General features: G+C 43.9%; 1 protein-coding gene across 2 annotated transcripts in view; it reads right to left on the bottom strand.

Annotated features, from left to right (window-relative positions):
- Nucleotides 1-19,068, bottom strand: part of SLC6A1 (solute carrier family 6 member 1) — a 57,547-nt gene that overhangs the window by 12,205 nt on the left and 26,274 nt on the right. For both annotated transcript variants that reach the window (XM_040076372.2, XM_040076371.2), the window contains exons 2-9: nucleotides 7,429-7,833; nucleotides 6,009-6,140; nucleotides 4,548-4,648; nucleotides 3,050-3,159; nucleotides 2,800-2,932; nucleotides 1,402-1,536; nucleotides 1,181-1,284; nucleotides 706-830 (exon numbers count right to left, since the gene is read on the bottom strand). In XM_040076372.2, coding sequence (XP_039932306.1) covers nucleotides 706-830; nucleotides 1,181-1,284; nucleotides 1,402-1,536; nucleotides 2,800-2,932; nucleotides 3,050-3,159; nucleotides 4,548-4,648; nucleotides 6,009-6,140; nucleotides 7,429-7,663 — 1,075 coding nt within the window. In that variant the 5' untranslated portion in view covers nucleotides 7,664-7,833. The remainder of the gene's footprint in view (nucleotides 1-705; nucleotides 831-1,180; nucleotides 1,285-1,401; nucleotides 1,537-2,799; nucleotides 2,933-3,049; nucleotides 3,160-4,547; nucleotides 4,649-6,008; nucleotides 6,141-7,428; nucleotides 7,834-19,068) is intronic.

The following is a 19,068-nucleotide window of genomic DNA, read 5'->3' as shown; positions in this document are numbered from 1 at the left end:
TGAAAGCTTATTTCACACACCACTGCCTTTCCAGAGCGGCTTTTAATAACAGTGCCTGCCATCATCATTTTGCACCTAATCTCTTTGTATGTGTAATTTATTGAAGATTATTTTTAGGGCTTAAATTCTCTCCTCTTCTAACTGAGGAGATGTTTCAGTGGGTTGTACTTGCTAATACAGCCATCCAGATTTTGTCCACCAGTGAGTTCCAACCAAGCTTTGAGTTATGAGATCCCTCCCTTTGGCCAAAATTGCTAAGTGAGTATCTGGTGCACCAGCTGGGTTACGGCAGCCATCTGCTCTGCTGCTTTCAGCTCCTTCAGCTGGAAGACAGACAAGAAGCTGCAAAGGATAACAGGGTCCTGCCATGGACATCTCCCTGCCCTAAATAAAATGTCGCATGAAATAGGTGTAGGTCTGGACGGGTGAGAAACGGATCTGCCTTGAAGGGTTTTACCTCAAGAAATGGGAAAAGAAATTAAAACCCAACTGAATTGGAAAATATTAGCTTAAAAACCACCCCATAATGACCAGCATTCCTCCTGATCTGCCTGGAGTGGGTTGGGACAACCCTTTTCCCTCTGCTGTTGGGGGACTGGGGGTACAGGGAGCTGAGGAGCTGCAAGGAGGAGTTTTGAGCAGCTGCAGGAACAGCCTACAAGCAAAGAATAACTGATGCACAGCTTAGGAAAAGATATCAGGTACCTGATGCTGCAACATCTGCAATTGGCCTCTTTGTGACATTGGCCATGAATCCCACAATGGAGAAGATGACAAAGCCAGCAAACATGCTCGTGCATGAGTTTATGCAGCACACTATGATGGAGTCCCTGGAACAAAGGGAAGCAGCTTTAAGCAGCAGGGAAAGCAAATGTTCATCCTTTTTGTTTGTTTGTTTGTTTTGGTTTGGTTTGGTTTGGTTTTTGGGGCTCTTTTCTGTCCTGTGGAAAGGTTTTATGATTTAGATTTCACGATTTAGGATTTCACAGTTTGGGTTCCACCTCATGCTGGGGAAGTCTCTCCCACCAGTGTAAACACAGTTACACATCTCACCCCCAGCCAGCCAGAATGGGTAATATTCAATACTAAGCTTTATTTCAATTATCTGTGCACAGAGACAGAACTCAGCTCCAGCTGAGACAGGCAAGTGCTACTGCAATATGTGCAGTCATCTGCTTACCTGTAAACATTATTGTGGAAAGGGTTGTAACTTCCAAGGGCAATCAGTGAACCGAGACCCAAACCGTAGGAGAAGAAAATCTGTGTGGCAGCATCCAGCCAAACCTGATTGCAGGAAACAATTTTTTAAAAAATCTGTTTCTGCACTTGAGGAGCAGGTCATATGTCTGAAAGGGGAACAGTGAGGAGTGAAACTTTTGTTTACCAGGACGGAATATTTACCTCAGAGTCTGAAAGCTTACTGAAGTTGGGAGTTATATAGAATAAAATGCCTTCTTTTGCTCCAGGCAGTGTTACACCACGGAAGAACAAGATAAGCAGCATAACATAGGGATAAGTAGCAGAGAAATATACCACCTGATGTGAAGAAACAAGACAGTGTAAGTGTGCAAGGAAGAACGATCAAAAATATTTGTTCCCTGAAAACACTCTAGCAGCAACTGAGAATGGCTCTTAAAATTGAGGCATTCCTCAATGAAAAAGCTTGGGAAGTGCCTACAGCAAAATTCCCTAAACTCCAGGTCTAAAGGCAGGTGGCTGTTGCCTGCTTTTCTGCAAAGAGATCAGAGTGGACTAGGGTTTTGTTTTTTTTTTTTTTAGTACAGGGAAGTCCCAAAAGCACAAGGATCACAGCAGGAGGATCCTGCTCGTGAAACATCTGGCAGTTTATTTTTCCCACTCTCTCCTCCTCTATATTACAGGGTCCTACTTCCTTGCTTTTTCAGAGGTCCTATAAAAAACCCTCTCTGAAGTCAGACTAAGCCCCCTTTTTGCCCTCTTTGTGCTTTGGAGACAGGAAAAAGAGAAAAATTTGCTCTGAGCTCAGCTAAGCCCTGTTCAACACACAGTTCAACGTGGGTCATGGTTATAACCTCCTGCTAAAAGCTAATAATCTGTTCCTTCAGTGTGAAGAAATCCCAGTCCTCTGCACCAGACCTGAGGCCTTCTAACCCAACCTTTCAGCTGACACCAAACCCCATTGCTGTGGCTTTTCATTTCCCTGGGATTTCTTCTGACAGGGAAAGGCATGAGCCAATGTCAGATGTTGCTGCCCTTTCATTCAGAAAGGTCTCTCAATAATATAACTTCCTTTAATTGATTAGTAAATCCTAATTTCCGCTCACAGCCAGGCAGACCACAAGAAGCACAGCGTGAAATCCCATGAAAGGACCTCCAATGTTTCTCACTCACATGAGGGAAGGCGGGAGCAGCTCTTCCCAACACTTCCTTACATGTCCAGGTCCAGCAAGAGCTGTGCAATAAATGCACAATGCTTGCTGAAACCAAACCACCTCATCCTCACTCCATTGCTGTGCAAACCAGCTGGAATATTCATCCCAGGAACAAGCAGGAATGATTTTAGCTGGTTTTATACCTGGCCAAGCCAAGGGAGGCCTGTAAGTGCAGCATCTGAGGCTGTGGTCTGACCTAGCTACAGAGGAGCCAGTTCTTTCTAAAACATGGGGCTGTATCAATCCAAATAAACACAAATTAAACTCCTCACAGAGCTCTGACAGCCAAACTGCCCCCAGTGCCTCTTACCTCAGGAATTCTCAGAATATTTGAGCAAAATGGGCATTTTTTTAATTGAAAGGTATTCACAGTACTTTTTAGTCTTACCTTTCCAGTCCAGCCTACCCCCTTCCAGATACAAAAATACACCAGGATCCAGGCAATTGCCAGGGTGATTGCCAGTGGCCATCGGATTTGCCCAGGCTTTTCCAAGCCATCAGTCATTTGGTGCATGTTGCGTCTGGAACGAGCCAACAGAACAGGGCTTTTGGCAAAGAATTCAGGAGAAAAAACAGGAAGGACAACAGGGTGATCCTCGGGCACGCATGACAAGGAGAGAGGGGAATGCTGAGCTTACTCCCAGAACTCCACCACGGCACTTGTCATGTTGGTGGTGTTGGCTAAGGTGTAGTTGGAGAAGCAGCGGTCGGTGTTCCAGGGGTTCTCACAGTGTTTCCAAGGAAGGGTCTGGTGAAGGAAGAGAACAAAAAAACCCAAAGTCAAGCACTTTCAAGGCAAGAACTGCCTCAAGTGTCTCTTTCTTTGCTAGAACTGACAGCTGAGTGCAGAGCTAAAGCACCTGGAGCTCTGCAGACATTGATCTCCCTGAGGTGAAAGTTATTTAAATTCCTGTCAGTTGTGGAAGGCAGGTGTGGAAATATTCCTTCTTCCCTTTAACACAGCAGCCCAAACACTCTGGATTCAATACTCTCACCATGAGAGTATACTGAAACAGAAGCAAGGGCCTCCTGGAGGTCCTTGTTGCACAAGAGATAATAAAGCTGTAATGGTTATTGATCAGAGATTTTTATTTTCCCCTCAGGTCAGAGGATAATGAGAGAAAGGTAAAATTTCTATTTGTTACATGCATGTTCTGCTTGTGTCCATCCCATCTTCCAGAAATTCTGAGGAGCAGAACCTCTTTCTCACGGTAGCCATTAGAACGAGCCTCATTTATGTATAATTTACAGATCCTTCTGATGGCAATTGCAGGAAAACCCTCATACAGAAATGTTGCATTAGGCCCCTTTGTGATTTATACACAAGGATAAGAGGCTTCAAGGGAATGAGAAGTCAATATTCATTTAACATGGGCCATGAGAAATACTTCCAGACTCTGCCTGACCTTTCACATCAATAACAATTCTGAGGACAACAAAGCAGAAATGGTCATGTCACTCCCAGACAGTAATTAATGCAAATTTGGTCAAGGCAAAATTCTTTAAAGCCAAGAACAAGCAAGCATGAGCAAAATTTATAGAAGAGACAATTGAACAATGATGCATTAATTATGTACAACTTATGTAAGAATGCTTCCTCAGATGGCCAAACCCCACAAATCAGACAAGACTTACTCAGCTGATGAATCACCCTTGAGGGGGGAAAAAAGGCAGCTAAAAATAAAGTAAACAGGAAAGAAAACAAAGCAAAAATAACAACAATGAATGGAAGTTCAGAGCTAATAAAGTAACAGACCTTCCATTCCATGGGGGTTTCTTTAATAAACCCCTCCGTTGTTAAACCACATTGCAATGATACTACTTCCCAAAGAACTCATATTGGTGTGGCTGCTGCTGAAGAAATAAAATAATTAGCTGTACATTAGAATTTTTCTTGGGGCAGTGACTGGCCTGTGAGCTCAGTTTTCTGCTCTAAATTTCTTCTGGAGAAAAAAAATTAAAGTGGTTTTTACAAAATAGGGGTTTTTTTCCAGTAAGAATGGATTACCCTACAGATTACTGTGCATGCTGTGTTAACCTCACACATCTACACTTAGGCACATTGGTGATACATTCTTATTTTACTTGGCTTTACTTCCAAGGAACAATTCCCCATCCCCTCTGACACACACTTACAGTGGTAAAGGAATTATACAGGTAGTATATGGCCCACGAAATTATCACAATGTAGTAAATATTTAGCCAAAAAGACAGGACTGCAGCAGCCAGCCCCACACCTGGAAGGAAAACAAAGAGAAATTAAACAAGGGAACTTTCAATTGAAGAGCTGCAGTTCAGGGCAAACACATCCTATGGGGCAGGCACCACTTGGGAAGTGTTGTAGGAGTGAGAATTTCAGAAGTGCCATTACACAGATGTCATTATTTGGGTGATGGCTCAGCCATCCATGAATTCACTGCCAGAGTTAGCTCTCTCCATGGTGCAGTCCCACCTGCTGCTGCTGAGAGCTCCCTGGCATGTTTCACACCCCGGAAAAAGAGCTAAATCAGCTCATTCTCTGGAAGAGCAGCCCCACAGGACCCGGTGGCAGATGCACACACAGTGAGAATATGTTCCAAGGCACTCAGGACACGGATCAGAGTGCCTGGTGCTCAGTACAGGGCTGTTGGCACATCAGACTAAAGAAACGTCAGGGTTCCATCACACGGATGTCTTTTGCTCCACATGGGCACTCCAGGGTGTTCTAAACTACTCAGGACTGCTGCTCCACGACCCTGAGCAGGAGGAAGTGCTCACAATAATCAGGATAATGTAGAGCAAGGTTGTACCAACCCCTACCAACAGCAGCAACTCAAGCAAGAACACTTCTCTGTGAGGAACGTTTTAGTCTCTCTGCATTTTCCCAACATGAAATCTGCCAGAGCAAAATCCAATCTCAACAAACTTTCAGCTCTCCCTGTGCTAATTGTCAGTCCTACTGAGTGAGGTAATTTATAACACCACGTGCATCTCTGTTGGGCCACAGCTCAGCTCAGGAACTGGGAGTATCAAAGGATTTGGGATTAGAAGGGTGAGAAGCATCGTTTGAGAGGTTGGTGAGTCTGTGCAGAATCGGGATTAAAACCCCGGGTATCTGGCAATCAAACCTCAAACTCAAAGTCAAAGTGTGGAGTGAGTTTGTCTTAAGGATTTCAGCATGAAATTGCCAAAAGTGTCTGGTTTTTAAATTTCAGTTAAAAAAACACGTGATGCCAATCTCTGTGAGCTCAGAAAAATTTACCAAATTTACTGAATTTCTATAAACAGTTCCAAACCTGCTCAGAAAACTACTGCTGGATATGCTATTTTCAATACTCTTTATGCATTTCTACAAGAAACCCCAAGAGTTTTTGGAGTTCAAAAATAAATTTGTTGCAATTCTAATGCCTTAATCTTACTATTTTTAATGGAGAACTCAAAATATAGCCCAGCAGGTTCCAAAATCAACAGTTACATCTCAGAAAAATCAGTGTTTTCTCTAGAAAAATCATGGTTTAAATAGAAATGAAAGGCACCAAGAAACATCTTTGCCCTGGCCCTTTGAGAAACTTCTGCAATTTGGAAACAAATGAAAAATAATTGGAATCCATACTGTACCTTTGAACATTGGAGCAAGCTTCCACACTCCAAGGCCTCCTATAGATGTGTACTGACCAAGAGAACACTCCAGAAGGAACAGTGGCACTCCAGCAAAAATTAAAGTAAGGAAATAGGGAATCAGGAATGCACCTAACAAGAAATGTAAAAAAAGTCAGTTAGAGTGGGGAAAAATATAACTGAATTTCCAGTTTTCATCCTGGTTGTATATGAAAAGAAACCCACAGGGTTTTTTTCCTCTCAGATGAAAATTTTCAAAAATGTTAGTGGAAGTCACATGTGCGCTTCTGAACCAGCACCTCAAGAGGTGAAAATAAAGGGGAAAACATAACTCTCCATCATTTAAATGTTTTCTGATGAAGTAAAAAGCTGAAATCCAAAAGCCTTTGTGTTTTGTTGACTTCACCTCTCAAGGAGAACACAAAGGCTTTAAACAGCCCCAGTAGCTTTCCAGACTTTTATGGGAAGCTCAGAGTCAGCTAAAAACTCCATGAAATCCTCTCAAAACTCAGCCTGAAAGAGAGGGATCTGCAGGGTTGGGTGGAGGACAATGTGCTTTAGTTCTGCTCTGATACTTTATGGTCTTTTAAGTGCAACTGGCAGCTAGGAGTTAAAATAAACTTCAGGGCAGTGCTCAAAGCAGAGCTTCACACTCCAAAATGGCTCTGAACCTCCTGGAAAAGTGGAAAGCAAAAAAACCCCCCAAACCCAAAAAACCCCCAAGCCAAAACAACAACAGCAACCCCCCCCCAAACCCCAACAAACAAACAACAACAAACAAACAAACAAACAAACAACAACAACCAAAAAAAACCAAAACACCACAGCAAACAACCGAAAAACCAATAAACAAAAATGCCAAAAACCCAAAATAAAAACCAAAAATCCAAACCAAATCAACAAATCCCCCCAAACCCAAAAAACCCCCCGAAACCAAAAAAGTCCCAAAACCTCCCATAGCAAACAAACAAATAAAAAACCAAAGAACAAAACCAAACCTACCAAAAATGAAAAAAATCCAAAACAAAACAGAAATGAAAATAGACTCCAAAAGACCCCAAAACAAACAGAAATCCAAAACCCCAAACCAAAACAACACAAAGACGCAAACCAAAAAACTCAAAAAACCCCACCAAAACCACAACAGCAAACAAACAAAAAGCCAAAAACCCCAACCCCCCAATAAACCAAACCAGCCCACCAAAACAAAACAAAACAAAACCCGAAAAACCCTCAAAATAAATTCTGCAAACCTCCCCCCTCCCCAAATATCAACAAAAAATCCCCAACCAAAACCAAGTATACGGATGAAAAATCTATTGAGACTAGGTGAGACCAGGCTTTGATTTGTTCGTAATTTGATGGTAATTTGATGGTAACTTGCTAATTTGATCCTAATAGACAAACAGAGCCAACATACCTCCACCGTTCTTGCCACACAGGTACGGAAATCTCCACACATTCCCTAAGCCAATGGCATAACCTACACAGGACATAAGAAAGTCAAATTTCCCTTTCCAAGTGTCTCGGTCTGGAAGGTCCGTCTTCTTCTTCTGCACTTTTACTACCAAGGTTTTGGGCTTGTCGTTGGTGATGGAGGCATCAACCTCGGTGGAGATCTGTCCGTCCGCCACTTTGGTGCCGTTGGTGGCCATGTCTCTGGGCTTGGCTGGCGAGGCTCTGGCGGCGGCCGGGCGGGAGATTTCAGCACCAGTCCACGTGGACAGCAGCTTTGCGGCTCGTGGCAATCCACCCAGGAGCGACGGCGTGGGCAGGGACGGCCCAGAGAGCCGGGACACGGAACCTCACCACGCTCTGCAGCCACCTGCACAACATGGGGACACCTCAGACACTCGCAGCCACCCGACGGCTCGTGGAAGGGTTTGGCTCGACCCCAGGGGTTTGTTCTGGACTCAACGGGAAGCAGGGGAGAACCCTCGCAAAGCAAGCGCTAAGATCCACTGATTACAGCTTTTCATTCAGAAGGAATTAAAAAAAATAATCAAGGAATAGCGGTTGCCACCACTAACAGTGGATTTAGAGCGTTCACTATTAATGCAAAACTATCTCCAAGGCCCACTTACTTTTTTTTTCCTATAGATCTCCTACGAATCTACAGAGAAAAGAATTTAAAAAAAAAAAAAATCAAGAAATAGCAGTTACCACCTTTTAAAGTGGATTAATACTGAATTTAGAACATTCACCGTTAATCCAAAACAATCTCCAAGGCCACTTGTTATCCTTTTTCTCTACGGATCTCTTATGAGTCTACACATAAAAGAATTCAAAAAATACCAACCAACCAACCAAATAATAGCAGTTTAGAGTGGACCCATACTAAATTTAGAATGTTCACTATAAACCAAAACAATCTCTGAGACCCACTGATTCAATTTCATGCCTACAGATCCCTTACGAGCCTACAGAAAGAATAAAAAGAAGTAAATTAACAAATAGCAGATGCCACCACTAATAGTGGATTCATAATGAATCAGAAAGTTCTCTTATCTGAAAAAACTTTCCCTAAACTCCTCCCAAAGGAATTAAACAATAAACCAGATCAAGCAACAGGACTTAATCCTGGGTAATGATGTCAAGTTTTACATGTGGTTATAATTAGCTGTTATTGTAAGACCAAAGTTTCACAAATCTTAAATTATAAGCACAGTAAGATGACAGCCTGCAATGATCACTCCTCGTTTCTGTTTCCAGCCATTTGTGGACCTTTTAAAACACCACGGCGATTGCTAGGGACACTTTCAAAATCTATATAAAAGAACAATCAAGGAAACAAATACGGATTGTAAAAAAATGACCTGGGGTATTTTAATCAACTCTGAAGTGCTTGTGGCTCCCACAAACTTTCACAGCTCTGCTTCAGCTGGAAAAAACACACTGAAATAATGTCTTCATGTCTTCTGTGACCCATCCACAACCGATTTATTGTGTTTCCTCTTGGTAACTCCTTTTGCCACATGTCAGCCCAGTGCTCAAACCAGAGGCTGCAACACGTGAAACACTGGCCAGGGTGAGGAAACTGCACCTTGTGTTGGTAACACTGGGCACTAGGTCAGGCAGAGATCAACAGTAATTTAATTTACAGAGTTTTGTAAGGGGGGATTGGGGTTATTAGCCATTCATTTCTAATTGAAAATTATAGTAAAAGAAACATTAAAAAAATATGTAAAGGCTGCAGGTTGTGGGGTGTTGTTTTTCGTTGTTGTTTTTTGTTGTTTTTGTGGTTTGTTTTTGTCGTTTTTCTTTGTTTGGGTTTTTTTTTAGGGGGGGGGGGGTTTTTTTATTTCCCCTTTGAATTCTCATTTCTGATCACTGCATGATTATAAAACCACATTAAAAAAAAAAAAAAAAAAAGAAGAAGTTTTTGGTTGGGACTCAGAGAGAGAAAATCCATCTCTGCCCCATCCTCACAAGCCCTGTGTGCAGATATCTCCCTTTTTTAAAACCCAGTTTTCCACATCCCAAGCCTGTCCAATTTCCTGGACCAAACCCCACCACTGTGCTCAGCATTCCAGGAAATGCATTTCCTGATGCAGGAGGAAATGAGGATCATCACAGTGGCAAAGGGTGTGAGAGCACTCCGAAAGTGGGACCTGCCCAGCTGCAGGACCATGCGAGGGTGGCTGAAGCCAGCTGCAGGGTGCAGCCCCAGATGTGCAGTTTGTCAGCTCCATCTGCTGCTCAACAGCTAGAACTGAACGTGGCTCTTTTCAGCCAGCACAGCCTGAATGAAGAAAAACCCACCAGGGTGTCCTGGGACTTTACAAACAGTCCCGCACTGGATTAGATTTGTTGTTTTTGCAATTTGTGTTTGGGTTGGGCTTTGTCCTTAGCAGTTTCAAAGCATTGGAGGAGGCTGATTATGTTGAGAATGAGTGGAAAAAAAACCCCAAACCAACCTAAAATCCCCAGTAACCCAACACTGCATGGAGGGATCTACATGTACATCTCTTGTTTGGTTCATAATGAGGGAGAAATTCCTGCTCCCAGGGATCTGGGATGATTCAGAACTGGGCAACTAAGCCAGGAGGAACAGGAATATAGCTGAACTGGGGTTGAGAGGAACAGGGATGGAGAGGAACTGGGGTTGAGAGGAGTAGGGATGGAGAGGAACATGGATGGAGAGGAACAGGGATGGAGAGGAACAGGGATGGAGAGGAACAAGGATTCAGCCCCTCAGATCTCCAAACAGGTGAGTGCTGGGCATGGAGCCTGTCCTGCTGCTCCAGCCCTCCCAGGCTCTGCAGAGCTCTGGTGGGATTAAACCTCTGCTGGTTGCAGAGAGAAACTCAGCGCAGTGCAAGATTCTGTGACAAGGACAAACCAGAGGGTTAGCTAGGAAATCTTCAGGAATAAAGCAAGGAACCTCCTGGAGGAAGGAGCCCAGACCTGTTTCAGCACCTCTGTACTGCTGGGACTTTCCAAGAATGCCCAGCACATTTGTGTCAAGGGTGAGTGTGGCTGGCAGGCAGCCTGGGGCTTTTTTTATATTAAAAGATAATGAAAACAGTGGTTCAAACAATCGCCTGGGGATGTGCTGCACTTTATGATACAAAACAACCATTGCACACACCACAAGCATCCCAAACCTTGTCAGCAGCAAACCCAGAGGCTCCTTTTGAGAGGATTCAGGTGGGGGATTGATGAGTTTGCTTCTGTGCTGCTCTACCACTGTTGGTGCCGTTATTCCAGGTTTTACTGGCGTTGGCATCCATGCATGGACCTTTGTGCATCTGTGGTCATACAGCACATCAGCATCAGACAACGAACAAACGGTTTAATCCCACGGTTTTGAAAGCAGGATTTTTCCAAAGTATGAAAAATAACTTTTCCCAAGCCTAAGAAATAATGATAATAAATCACAACAACAGAAGTGGACTTTAACCTCCAATCCACGCTCTCTGCACACTACAGAGCTTTATGACTTACAAAACCCTAGAAAAACTGGCAGTGCAGCAGCAAAGATCCCGGGTACACGCTCTCTAATCAGATTAGGCACTGTCCCACAGCACTGGGATCTAAATTTCAAATTGCTCTGACATGGAATGGGACAGAAAGACACTTATGTAAGCTCCGTGGGCTGGCCTGGGCAGAAGGAAATACAAATTGCAGCTGTCAGGCAGCAGAGCAGGTACGGCACTCACTCCCCAGCACTGGCTTTGTGGGAAGGAGACGGAGAAACCCATTAAACAACTCTGTCTTTGCTCCCCCAGCACTTCACACCAACCCTGAGTGTGCTGGGGAGGGCACAGCAGCTTCCCACCACATTCCCCAGGGCACAAAAGAGCTCCCTTGTCTTCAGTTACTAGGGCTGTCGAGCCAAGGGCTACAAGCCCTCTGGATCAGGGGCTGGATCCCAGCTGGTTGTCCCGCAGCACCACCACGCTGGAGAAGAATGGCCTGGGAGAGCCAAGCTCACATAGCAGCCAGAGGCATGGGCACTACCAGGGAAACTGCAACAAAGGCAGGGTCACTGCACAAAAGCATTTTTCTCCCTCCTGGACTGCACAAAAGTGGATTGGAGGAGCTGAGTTCATGAAAGTGAACGGCAATATTGCTGTCATCTTTCACGAGTTTCCTTGCCTGTGGCAGCAAAAAGCAGGGAAATCTCTATTTGTGCATGACCAGCTCTGCAGACATTTCTGCTCAGGATCAGGCCAGGAAGCGGGGCAGCGGGGGAAACGCATCAGATGCGCTCTCCAGACTCTGGTGCCGAAAGTAGGACGTGGAAACTGATTTTTAACATGGCTATGTAGATGTTAGCATTGAGAAAAGCAGAATTGTGCATTTTGAATGCCTGAAACTTCTGAAGAGCAGAGATCCAGTGCCCACTGCTGGAAATCCCAGCTCGTTGGTTTCAAAGTCACCCATCACCTCACCAAACTCCAAAGAGTACAAATTCGTGAAATAACCGGAACTGCAGAGTTTAATCTGGGAAAACCTTCTCTCTTCCGGCACAGCTTTTTAATCCAGCTGTGCTGACAGAAAAAGGTGTCAGAACCTCAAAATCAGATCCCTGTGAACATCTGTGCCCCAAGCCCTGCAGAAAGGAATCTAACAGGGCAGGTCAGGTCAGGCTCAAGGGAGGGCTCAGTGTCACAGGCAAATATGCTGGTAATTGGTGACCAAATATTCATCAGGAGAAGGCACCACTGTGGTCTGAGCAGCAGAGAAAGCTCTTCTCAATTAATTCTCTCCTGATCAAAACCCCAACAGTTCCAAGGCATCTTTGCCCTTCTCCACACAGGACACACTAAAAGCAGGAAAGGCTCCACTTTGAGGCAGATGTCACAGGCCAGAAAGGAGGAATTGGAACAACTTGGACAATATAAATTATAACCTTCCCTACTGCCTGCTGCTTCTGCTGGCTTAGGGTCCAAATTAATTCCTTGTTTCATTTATTTTATGTGATCATGCAGGTGTGTGCACAGTTCAAGCTGGATGGCAGAACCATGCTGTAGCCAGAAAATAATTTTGGAAACAAATTTTGCATTGATGCGGACCATCAATGGCTACAGGGGGCCATTCCTGTGGGATGGGGACAATCCCTGCCATTGTCCTGTGGCCCCTCCATTCCTGACCCAGCCCACCTGGGCACACCTGGCCTGGTGTCCAGCTGCTGTCCCCAACACCCTCAGGACCCTTCCTGCCAGACAATTTCCTTCCATGCTCTAAGACACGTCATGAAAGCTCATCTGCTTGCTCCCAGTTCTGGCCACCCCTAAGGAAACAAATATCCTCTCTAGCCACACAGCAGAGTCTGCACGTGAAGGGAAGAAAGGATATAGTCTCCTAAAAATAGCCTGTCTTGCCTCTCCTTAAAGGGTACCATCCTTCCTATAGCACTTCTCTGTCTCTCATGGGATGCACAAATTGCCACAAGGATCCAAAGAAATCATAAGGATGCCCTATTTAACCATGGCTTGGAGACAGGCCCACCACCACCCAGAAGGAAAAGCAGCTGCTTTGTAGTTTTCCAGTCTTCACGTGCGAGGATAACTCAGCACTCCAGAAATGAAGAGGAAACCCAAAAGCCACAAAACGTGACCAGGAGCTGCCCAAATTTCTGTAGCACACAGAGTTTCCTGAGGAGACACCTGTGCAATTTAGAGCCCAAAGAATAGGTATTTACTCCCCAAGTCCAGCTTCAGTTCAGTGATCAGATTTATAACTTTCCATAGCTCTCCTGGTATGGAATTCCTGACGTAAAGATACAAGGGTCTAACCTGCAGAGAGAGCTTGTCTCTTATACAGCGTTGCTATCAAGAACACATCCTGGTTAGAGCCTTAAATAAATATTAATCACTCAAAAACCCCAAAGTTTCATGTTTCTAAAGAATTTACTGGCAAATGTGTAGTTGTGCAATGATAAGGGATTCCATAATTAGTCTGAAAAAAGCACAGTAAAATTAAAGGAAAAACCACACTAAAATTAAAGAGAAACAAAAAAGAAATGCAATATGCAAAATTATGAAAAGCGATGGCCACATAGGCCGCAGCAAGGTTATTTCTGAAAGACAATGAAAAGCGATGGCCACATAGGCCGCAGCAAGGTTATTTCTGAAAGACAATGGATTTTGTTCTTTTTGTTAACATCAGGATGAGGATACAGCAAAACACACTTAAACCACAAGTGCAAAATAATCCTGACAATCTTGGGAGTCTGCATGAGGCTCCTTGCAAAATCTGCAGTGTTTTCCTGTCAACATGCAGTGATATTCCCTTCATTGACCCTGTAAGATTTTTGTTTAGGACAGACAATAGATGCTGGAAGGAGAAGCTTTTTCCACTCATCATGGAATTATATCAAAATTGATTGATAATCAGTCCCTTCCAAAGACTTTACAGTGATTAACACCAATTCCTAATCAACCCCAGCAGCTCTAGCAAGGCCGGGCGTGGCCATAAACTATTTTGAGTGTATTTTTCCTCAGCCCACATTAGCACCATCTGCTCCTACTACTTTATATTTACACACCACAACATTTTGGGCCCAACTTCAGATAGAATTTCCAGCAATTTACAACAGAACCAAATGGCTCTAGGGTACCTGTGTGTTTTGGTGATTCCCACCTTCTGGAATGGTGTTCCCTTTGCTGTTTGTACTGTTGTATTCCTTTGCAATAAAGTCCTTGTCACTATTTCTATTTTTAGTTTCTGGACTGATTAAATGTAATAAATATAACCAATAATAAATAAATAAAAATAAATATATTAAGAGTTAATAAGTATAATAAAATATAATAATCACCATCAACTGCAACCACACATTCCCTTCTATCTCCCACACTGTAAATAGGATGTGCTTTGGAAAAGCAAGGACAGCATTCCCATATTTTTTTGGACTCTTGGTTGTACTCCCATCCATCTGAAGTTTAATGGTGCAGGGTGATAACACAAGTTACTGCTGCATAAAAATGGGTTTGCTTGTTGGTCTTTACATCAATTGGGTGTCATTCTCTAGCCCTAATTGGTGTTAATTGCTGTTGTGCAGACCCCAAGGCCTTCTCTGAGAGCCCACACTGGTTTGCAAGGTAGAAAATGCAACACAGAGAGGCTCCAAAAAGGCACAACTGGTGCCAGTCAATATTGGGGTTGATGTTACAACAGGGTCCATTATCCCTCTGCTGACACCCAGGAAACAACTCAACATTTCTGGTCCATCCTGGCCACAGAAGCAAATCCAAATCCAATCTTAGTGGAGCACTAGATCCTGTGCTGAACTGCAGAAATTAAAGGTTCTCACTCCTGGGTACCACCAATCGCAAGATTTGCTTCCCTTCTCCCGTCCTCTAGCCTGGGAGGAGATGAGGGTGAAGAAGAGCCCACCCACCCCTTTCTCCTGCTGTTTTGCACCTCTTTTTTTTTCTGGTGTTTTTGGAATTTGTGGCCCGGGGATCTGCTGTGGGCAGGAGTTGGGCAGTTCTGACTTCCTGGCTTAGGGGCATTGAGCTCCTGCTGGCCCAGGGAGCTGCACAAAGCCCGTCCTTGGAGACACACCAATGCAGGAAGCCAGCACAGAAAAAGGGAGCAGCAAGTGCTCAGAAAGGCAAAGTAATTTGCCCAAGCAGGAGGCTGGAGCAGAATTTAGAGCAGAGTTTCTTTGCGTGCCTGTGCAATCCCTTAACCTTCAATAATAACACAGCTACCCTCTCCTAACGGCCTCTTTTCATCTCCAGCATGTACAAATGACTAAATATGAAAGACTTTTTGCCTCGTGGAAGCAAATAAAGGCAAATAAAAGCACATAAAAGCTCCAGCAAGGATCACGGTCTCTGGGGAAAAAAAAAAAAAAAAAAAAATCTCAGTGTAAGTAACTGGGGGTGGTGTTTGTTATTTAATTTTTTATTAATCTCTAAGCTCTGTGCCATTTCTCCTCCCAAAGAAGAGTGTGCCCTGGCACGCCAGAGCCAAACTTGCCGGCAGGCGGTGTTCCATGAGAGAAAAGAGATGGAGAAGGTGTTCCTGCTGCCCTGAATCTGCTCTGCCTGTGCCTAAATCTGCCAGAGCTAGGCCCGGGCACTCATCACGAGGGGTCACCAGTGCTTTTGGAAGCCTGTGAGAACCAACACACTGCCTAAATTATCTGGAGGTGCAAGGTCCCCAAAGTAAAATGTTTCCTTTGGTGAAAACACGATGTGCAAACACGGTATCAAACGCTCTGCTCTGCCTTCTGTAGGTGCTGCTTGAGTCCCCCAGGATTTTGGTTTGTTTGAGGACTGGAGGCAGCTCCCATCTGTCTGTTACTGTGTCTTTTTCTTCTTCTTCTTCTTTTTTTTTTTTTTTTTTTTTTTTTAAGTGTTATGGTTTTGGGTGAGAGTAGGTAGAACCACATGTCAGAATACAGCAGAAAGAACACCATTCCAGCCTGATTTTCTGGTGTTCAAAGGAAACATTGGCTATTGATCAGCAGCCTGTGGATGCCTCCGGTTTGGTGTCAGAGCCCAATGTTGATGGGGAGCAGAAGCCAAGGCAATACTGAATGCTTTGACCAAGATTCCAAGGCCAAAATTCACAGAATCTGACCCAAACATACAGATTTTCATGAAATTCTTGGTGTTCTTCAGCTTCTTATTTCCCACATAATTTCCAATGCCCAATTAGGCCAAATTTAGATCAGACACTGTCTTGAAATGGATCTCCAAATTTCTGCAAAGTGATGCTGAAGGAAAATTAGAGCTTTAAGGATCAATTCAAACTCAAGTAGAGTTTCAAAATCATTAAAAAAACCAACAGAATCTGGCCCACAAAATACAACTTTTTTTGTTTGTTTGTTTTTTGTTTTGTTTTGTTTTTGTTTTTGTTTTTGTTTTTTTTTCCTTGTTGTCTCTTTTGTGTTTCTCCTGCCACCTCCAGTGAGTGCTTTAGATTTTGGGGTTATTTGAGTTTCTCTTAAACCTGAAAACGCTGCCTGAAAATGCCAGGGCCGAGTTATTGTTCAGGGGATGACATCTTGGCACATCTGAGATCAGATTTTGCTTGTGTGACTGGGCAAGTCACTTTGGGTGACATCCAGAGGGGGAAGTTGTCTGCAGCTCCCAAACTCACCCACCAGGCAGGATCCACGGAGCTCCAACATCAGAGTGAGGGCCAGAAACACATTTTGACAAACAGAATTATCCCCTTTTTTAGGAGGCTGGCTGTGCCACCTTTGCACAAGTTGAGCTTCTTGCAGTTTTTATCATTTCATTGTAATTTTTTTTTTCCCTCCACAACTCCCACAAAACTCCTTGTCTAATTTGAGCCCAACTCAAGGCCTGCACTCCCCGAGCCTGGTGGAGAGGAGGCAGCTCTGGCAGTTGCTGTTTCCTGTTTTACAAAGCCTCTCCACTGGCAACAGCAGCTGCCAACACTGCTAATCCAAGGGATTCTAATTTTGGGGCTTCCTCTACGTTTTAGCTCGTGGCTTCTTTTAAAAAGGCCCTCTTTTCTGAATAAGAAAAGACTTTACATTTGTGATTCTTACATGCAGTTATCATACAGAGCAAAGCAAAGAGAAAAAGGCTGCAGGCACATGCACATGTTAATGCAGTTAAGACTGTCGGCAGGAGAAATTGGAAAAATCAGAGCATTTTGGAGGGGGTGCAGTAGAGAGAAGAGAAGCCCTGAGTCTGAGGTTACCCTTTTCAGACATAGCTCCAAGCTAAAGCCACGTTTTCTATCTGTTCTGTTTTCTTTGATCCTCAAACTTCAATCCAAACCTCCAGGTTTAAATGGGATTTCAGTCTGAACTAAAAGCGGTTTAAATGGAAACAAGAAATTCTTTCCCCCTCACCCCTCCTGCCAAATTAGGAATTTGAAGCTGCAATATCGAGGTGCTTTGCAAATCTATAAAACTTTCTGGCTTGAAGTGATAAGGACAAACAATCAGGCCACTCACTCTGAAGGTAGGAGATAAATAGAACAATTTGCTTTCTTTTCAGTTGGAAAAAAAAAAAAAAAGGAAATATAAAAATAATAAAAGCAAAATCTTAAGAGAAAATTGAGCATTTTGCCAGTGGTCAATGCAGGAAAAGCGGTCCTTGCTGATTTTGGCTGATGGCTCAATTGCATGACAATGCCAGCAGGGCAAGGCTTCACGCCTGTCCCTGAGGATTTCCAGCCTCCCTCAAAGACAAGCTTTGGGCTCAGAGTCTGTTCTAAAACGCTGGCATTGCTCTGAACGGAACACAAACACGTTTAGGGGGACTTTGGAGCCATGAATCCCAACCCTAATTCCCGGAACAACAACTCAGCAGCACCTCGGATCAACTTCCTGGAACTAATTGGCCTTTAGGAGATGCAAACCTTCTCCTGAGTTCTCACAGGCTTATGGCAGGAAGTTGTTGGAACCCTGGGCACTGAGAATTCCAGGCTTTCTGTGCTGCCAGGCTCTGACCCCCAAGCAAACACTGCATTGACCTGAGGCCGTGGAGAAGGCTCCCAAAATTGAGTGACAGCACTGGGATTGTGGGTGTGGAGTTTGAATAGAAGTGTGTGATATCACAGGGTGCAAAACTCAGAGTTTAAGGGTTTAGAATATAGTAATATATACATAAAGCAAGATGGAGGTTTAGTCCTTCTTTTTCACCTTCTCCTTCATGGGTCTGGGTGGGATTTTGTAACTGGGTAGAAAAATCCACATTGTGGGCCACGGGTGTTTGGCTATTGGGTTAAAAATCAAAATAATTTAGGTGTCATTTCTTAATTGGACAGTTTATCCTTAAAAGGCCCTGTAGAGTGAGAGATGGGGGCCATTTTTACTTTGTTAGCTTGAAGTGCTGTAGAACTCCTGGTTTGTGAGACTGTGATACTGATAAGAATTAAAAAACATCTGAGTCCGCACAAGAAATATATTTCGAGCATTTAATCCTGACCCTGGCAAAAGAAGATAAAATGCAACAACTTGAGAGCCACTGTCAACATCTGTGACAATTTTCCCCTCAGTCTGTGCCCCAGAAGAAGTGCTGGGACTTCTGGAACTCCTCTGTCAGGGATGCTGAGGCCACACTGGAACAGAATCACCTGGGATAACTGATCAGGAGCCCAGAGCAGCAAGCAGGAGAAGGAGAACAGCTACAGGTCCCAGATGGAACAAGACACTTGGGAAAGTTCACTGCCAGGTGTGTTCCTGGCAAGGGCCAGGCAAATGTTCTGAGGATAGCAGAGGTTCTTGGGGAGCCATGGAAAACATGGAAGGTCTTGTCCAAAGTGTTAAACCTTCAGCGTTAAATCCTCCCTTTGAGCCCACTGACCATCTCTGTTCTAAGGGGACAGCTACTCATTCAAAGGCAGAAATTGTATTATTTACTCTCAGCCTCGACAAAACACATTTTCCCTGATCTCTGGGGCATATTTTTCAGTGTAAAGCCTTAGGGGGTAAACACTTTCTTCTAGGAGGCAAAGTAGGATGTTACCTTCCCCCACACCATTTGTTTGAATAATAAACCACTTGAGCAAATATATGACACATGGGAATGTGATTTTCTCTTCCCCTGGAGGAGATTAAGTTAAGCTTGCCTTTTTTTCCAGAGGTGCACAGTTCATCAGCAAGAAGCTTAAG

The sequence above is a fragment of the Hirundo rustica genome, chromosome 12, assembly GCF_015227805.2.
Source record: "Hirundo rustica isolate bHirRus1 chromosome 12, bHirRus1.pri.v3, whole genome shotgun sequence".
NCBI lineage: Eukaryota > Metazoa > Chordata > Aves > Passeriformes > Hirundinidae > Hirundo > Hirundo rustica.
The sequence above is the reverse complement of the archived record's forward strand: the minus strand, read 5'-3'. Positions and strand labels throughout refer to the sequence as shown.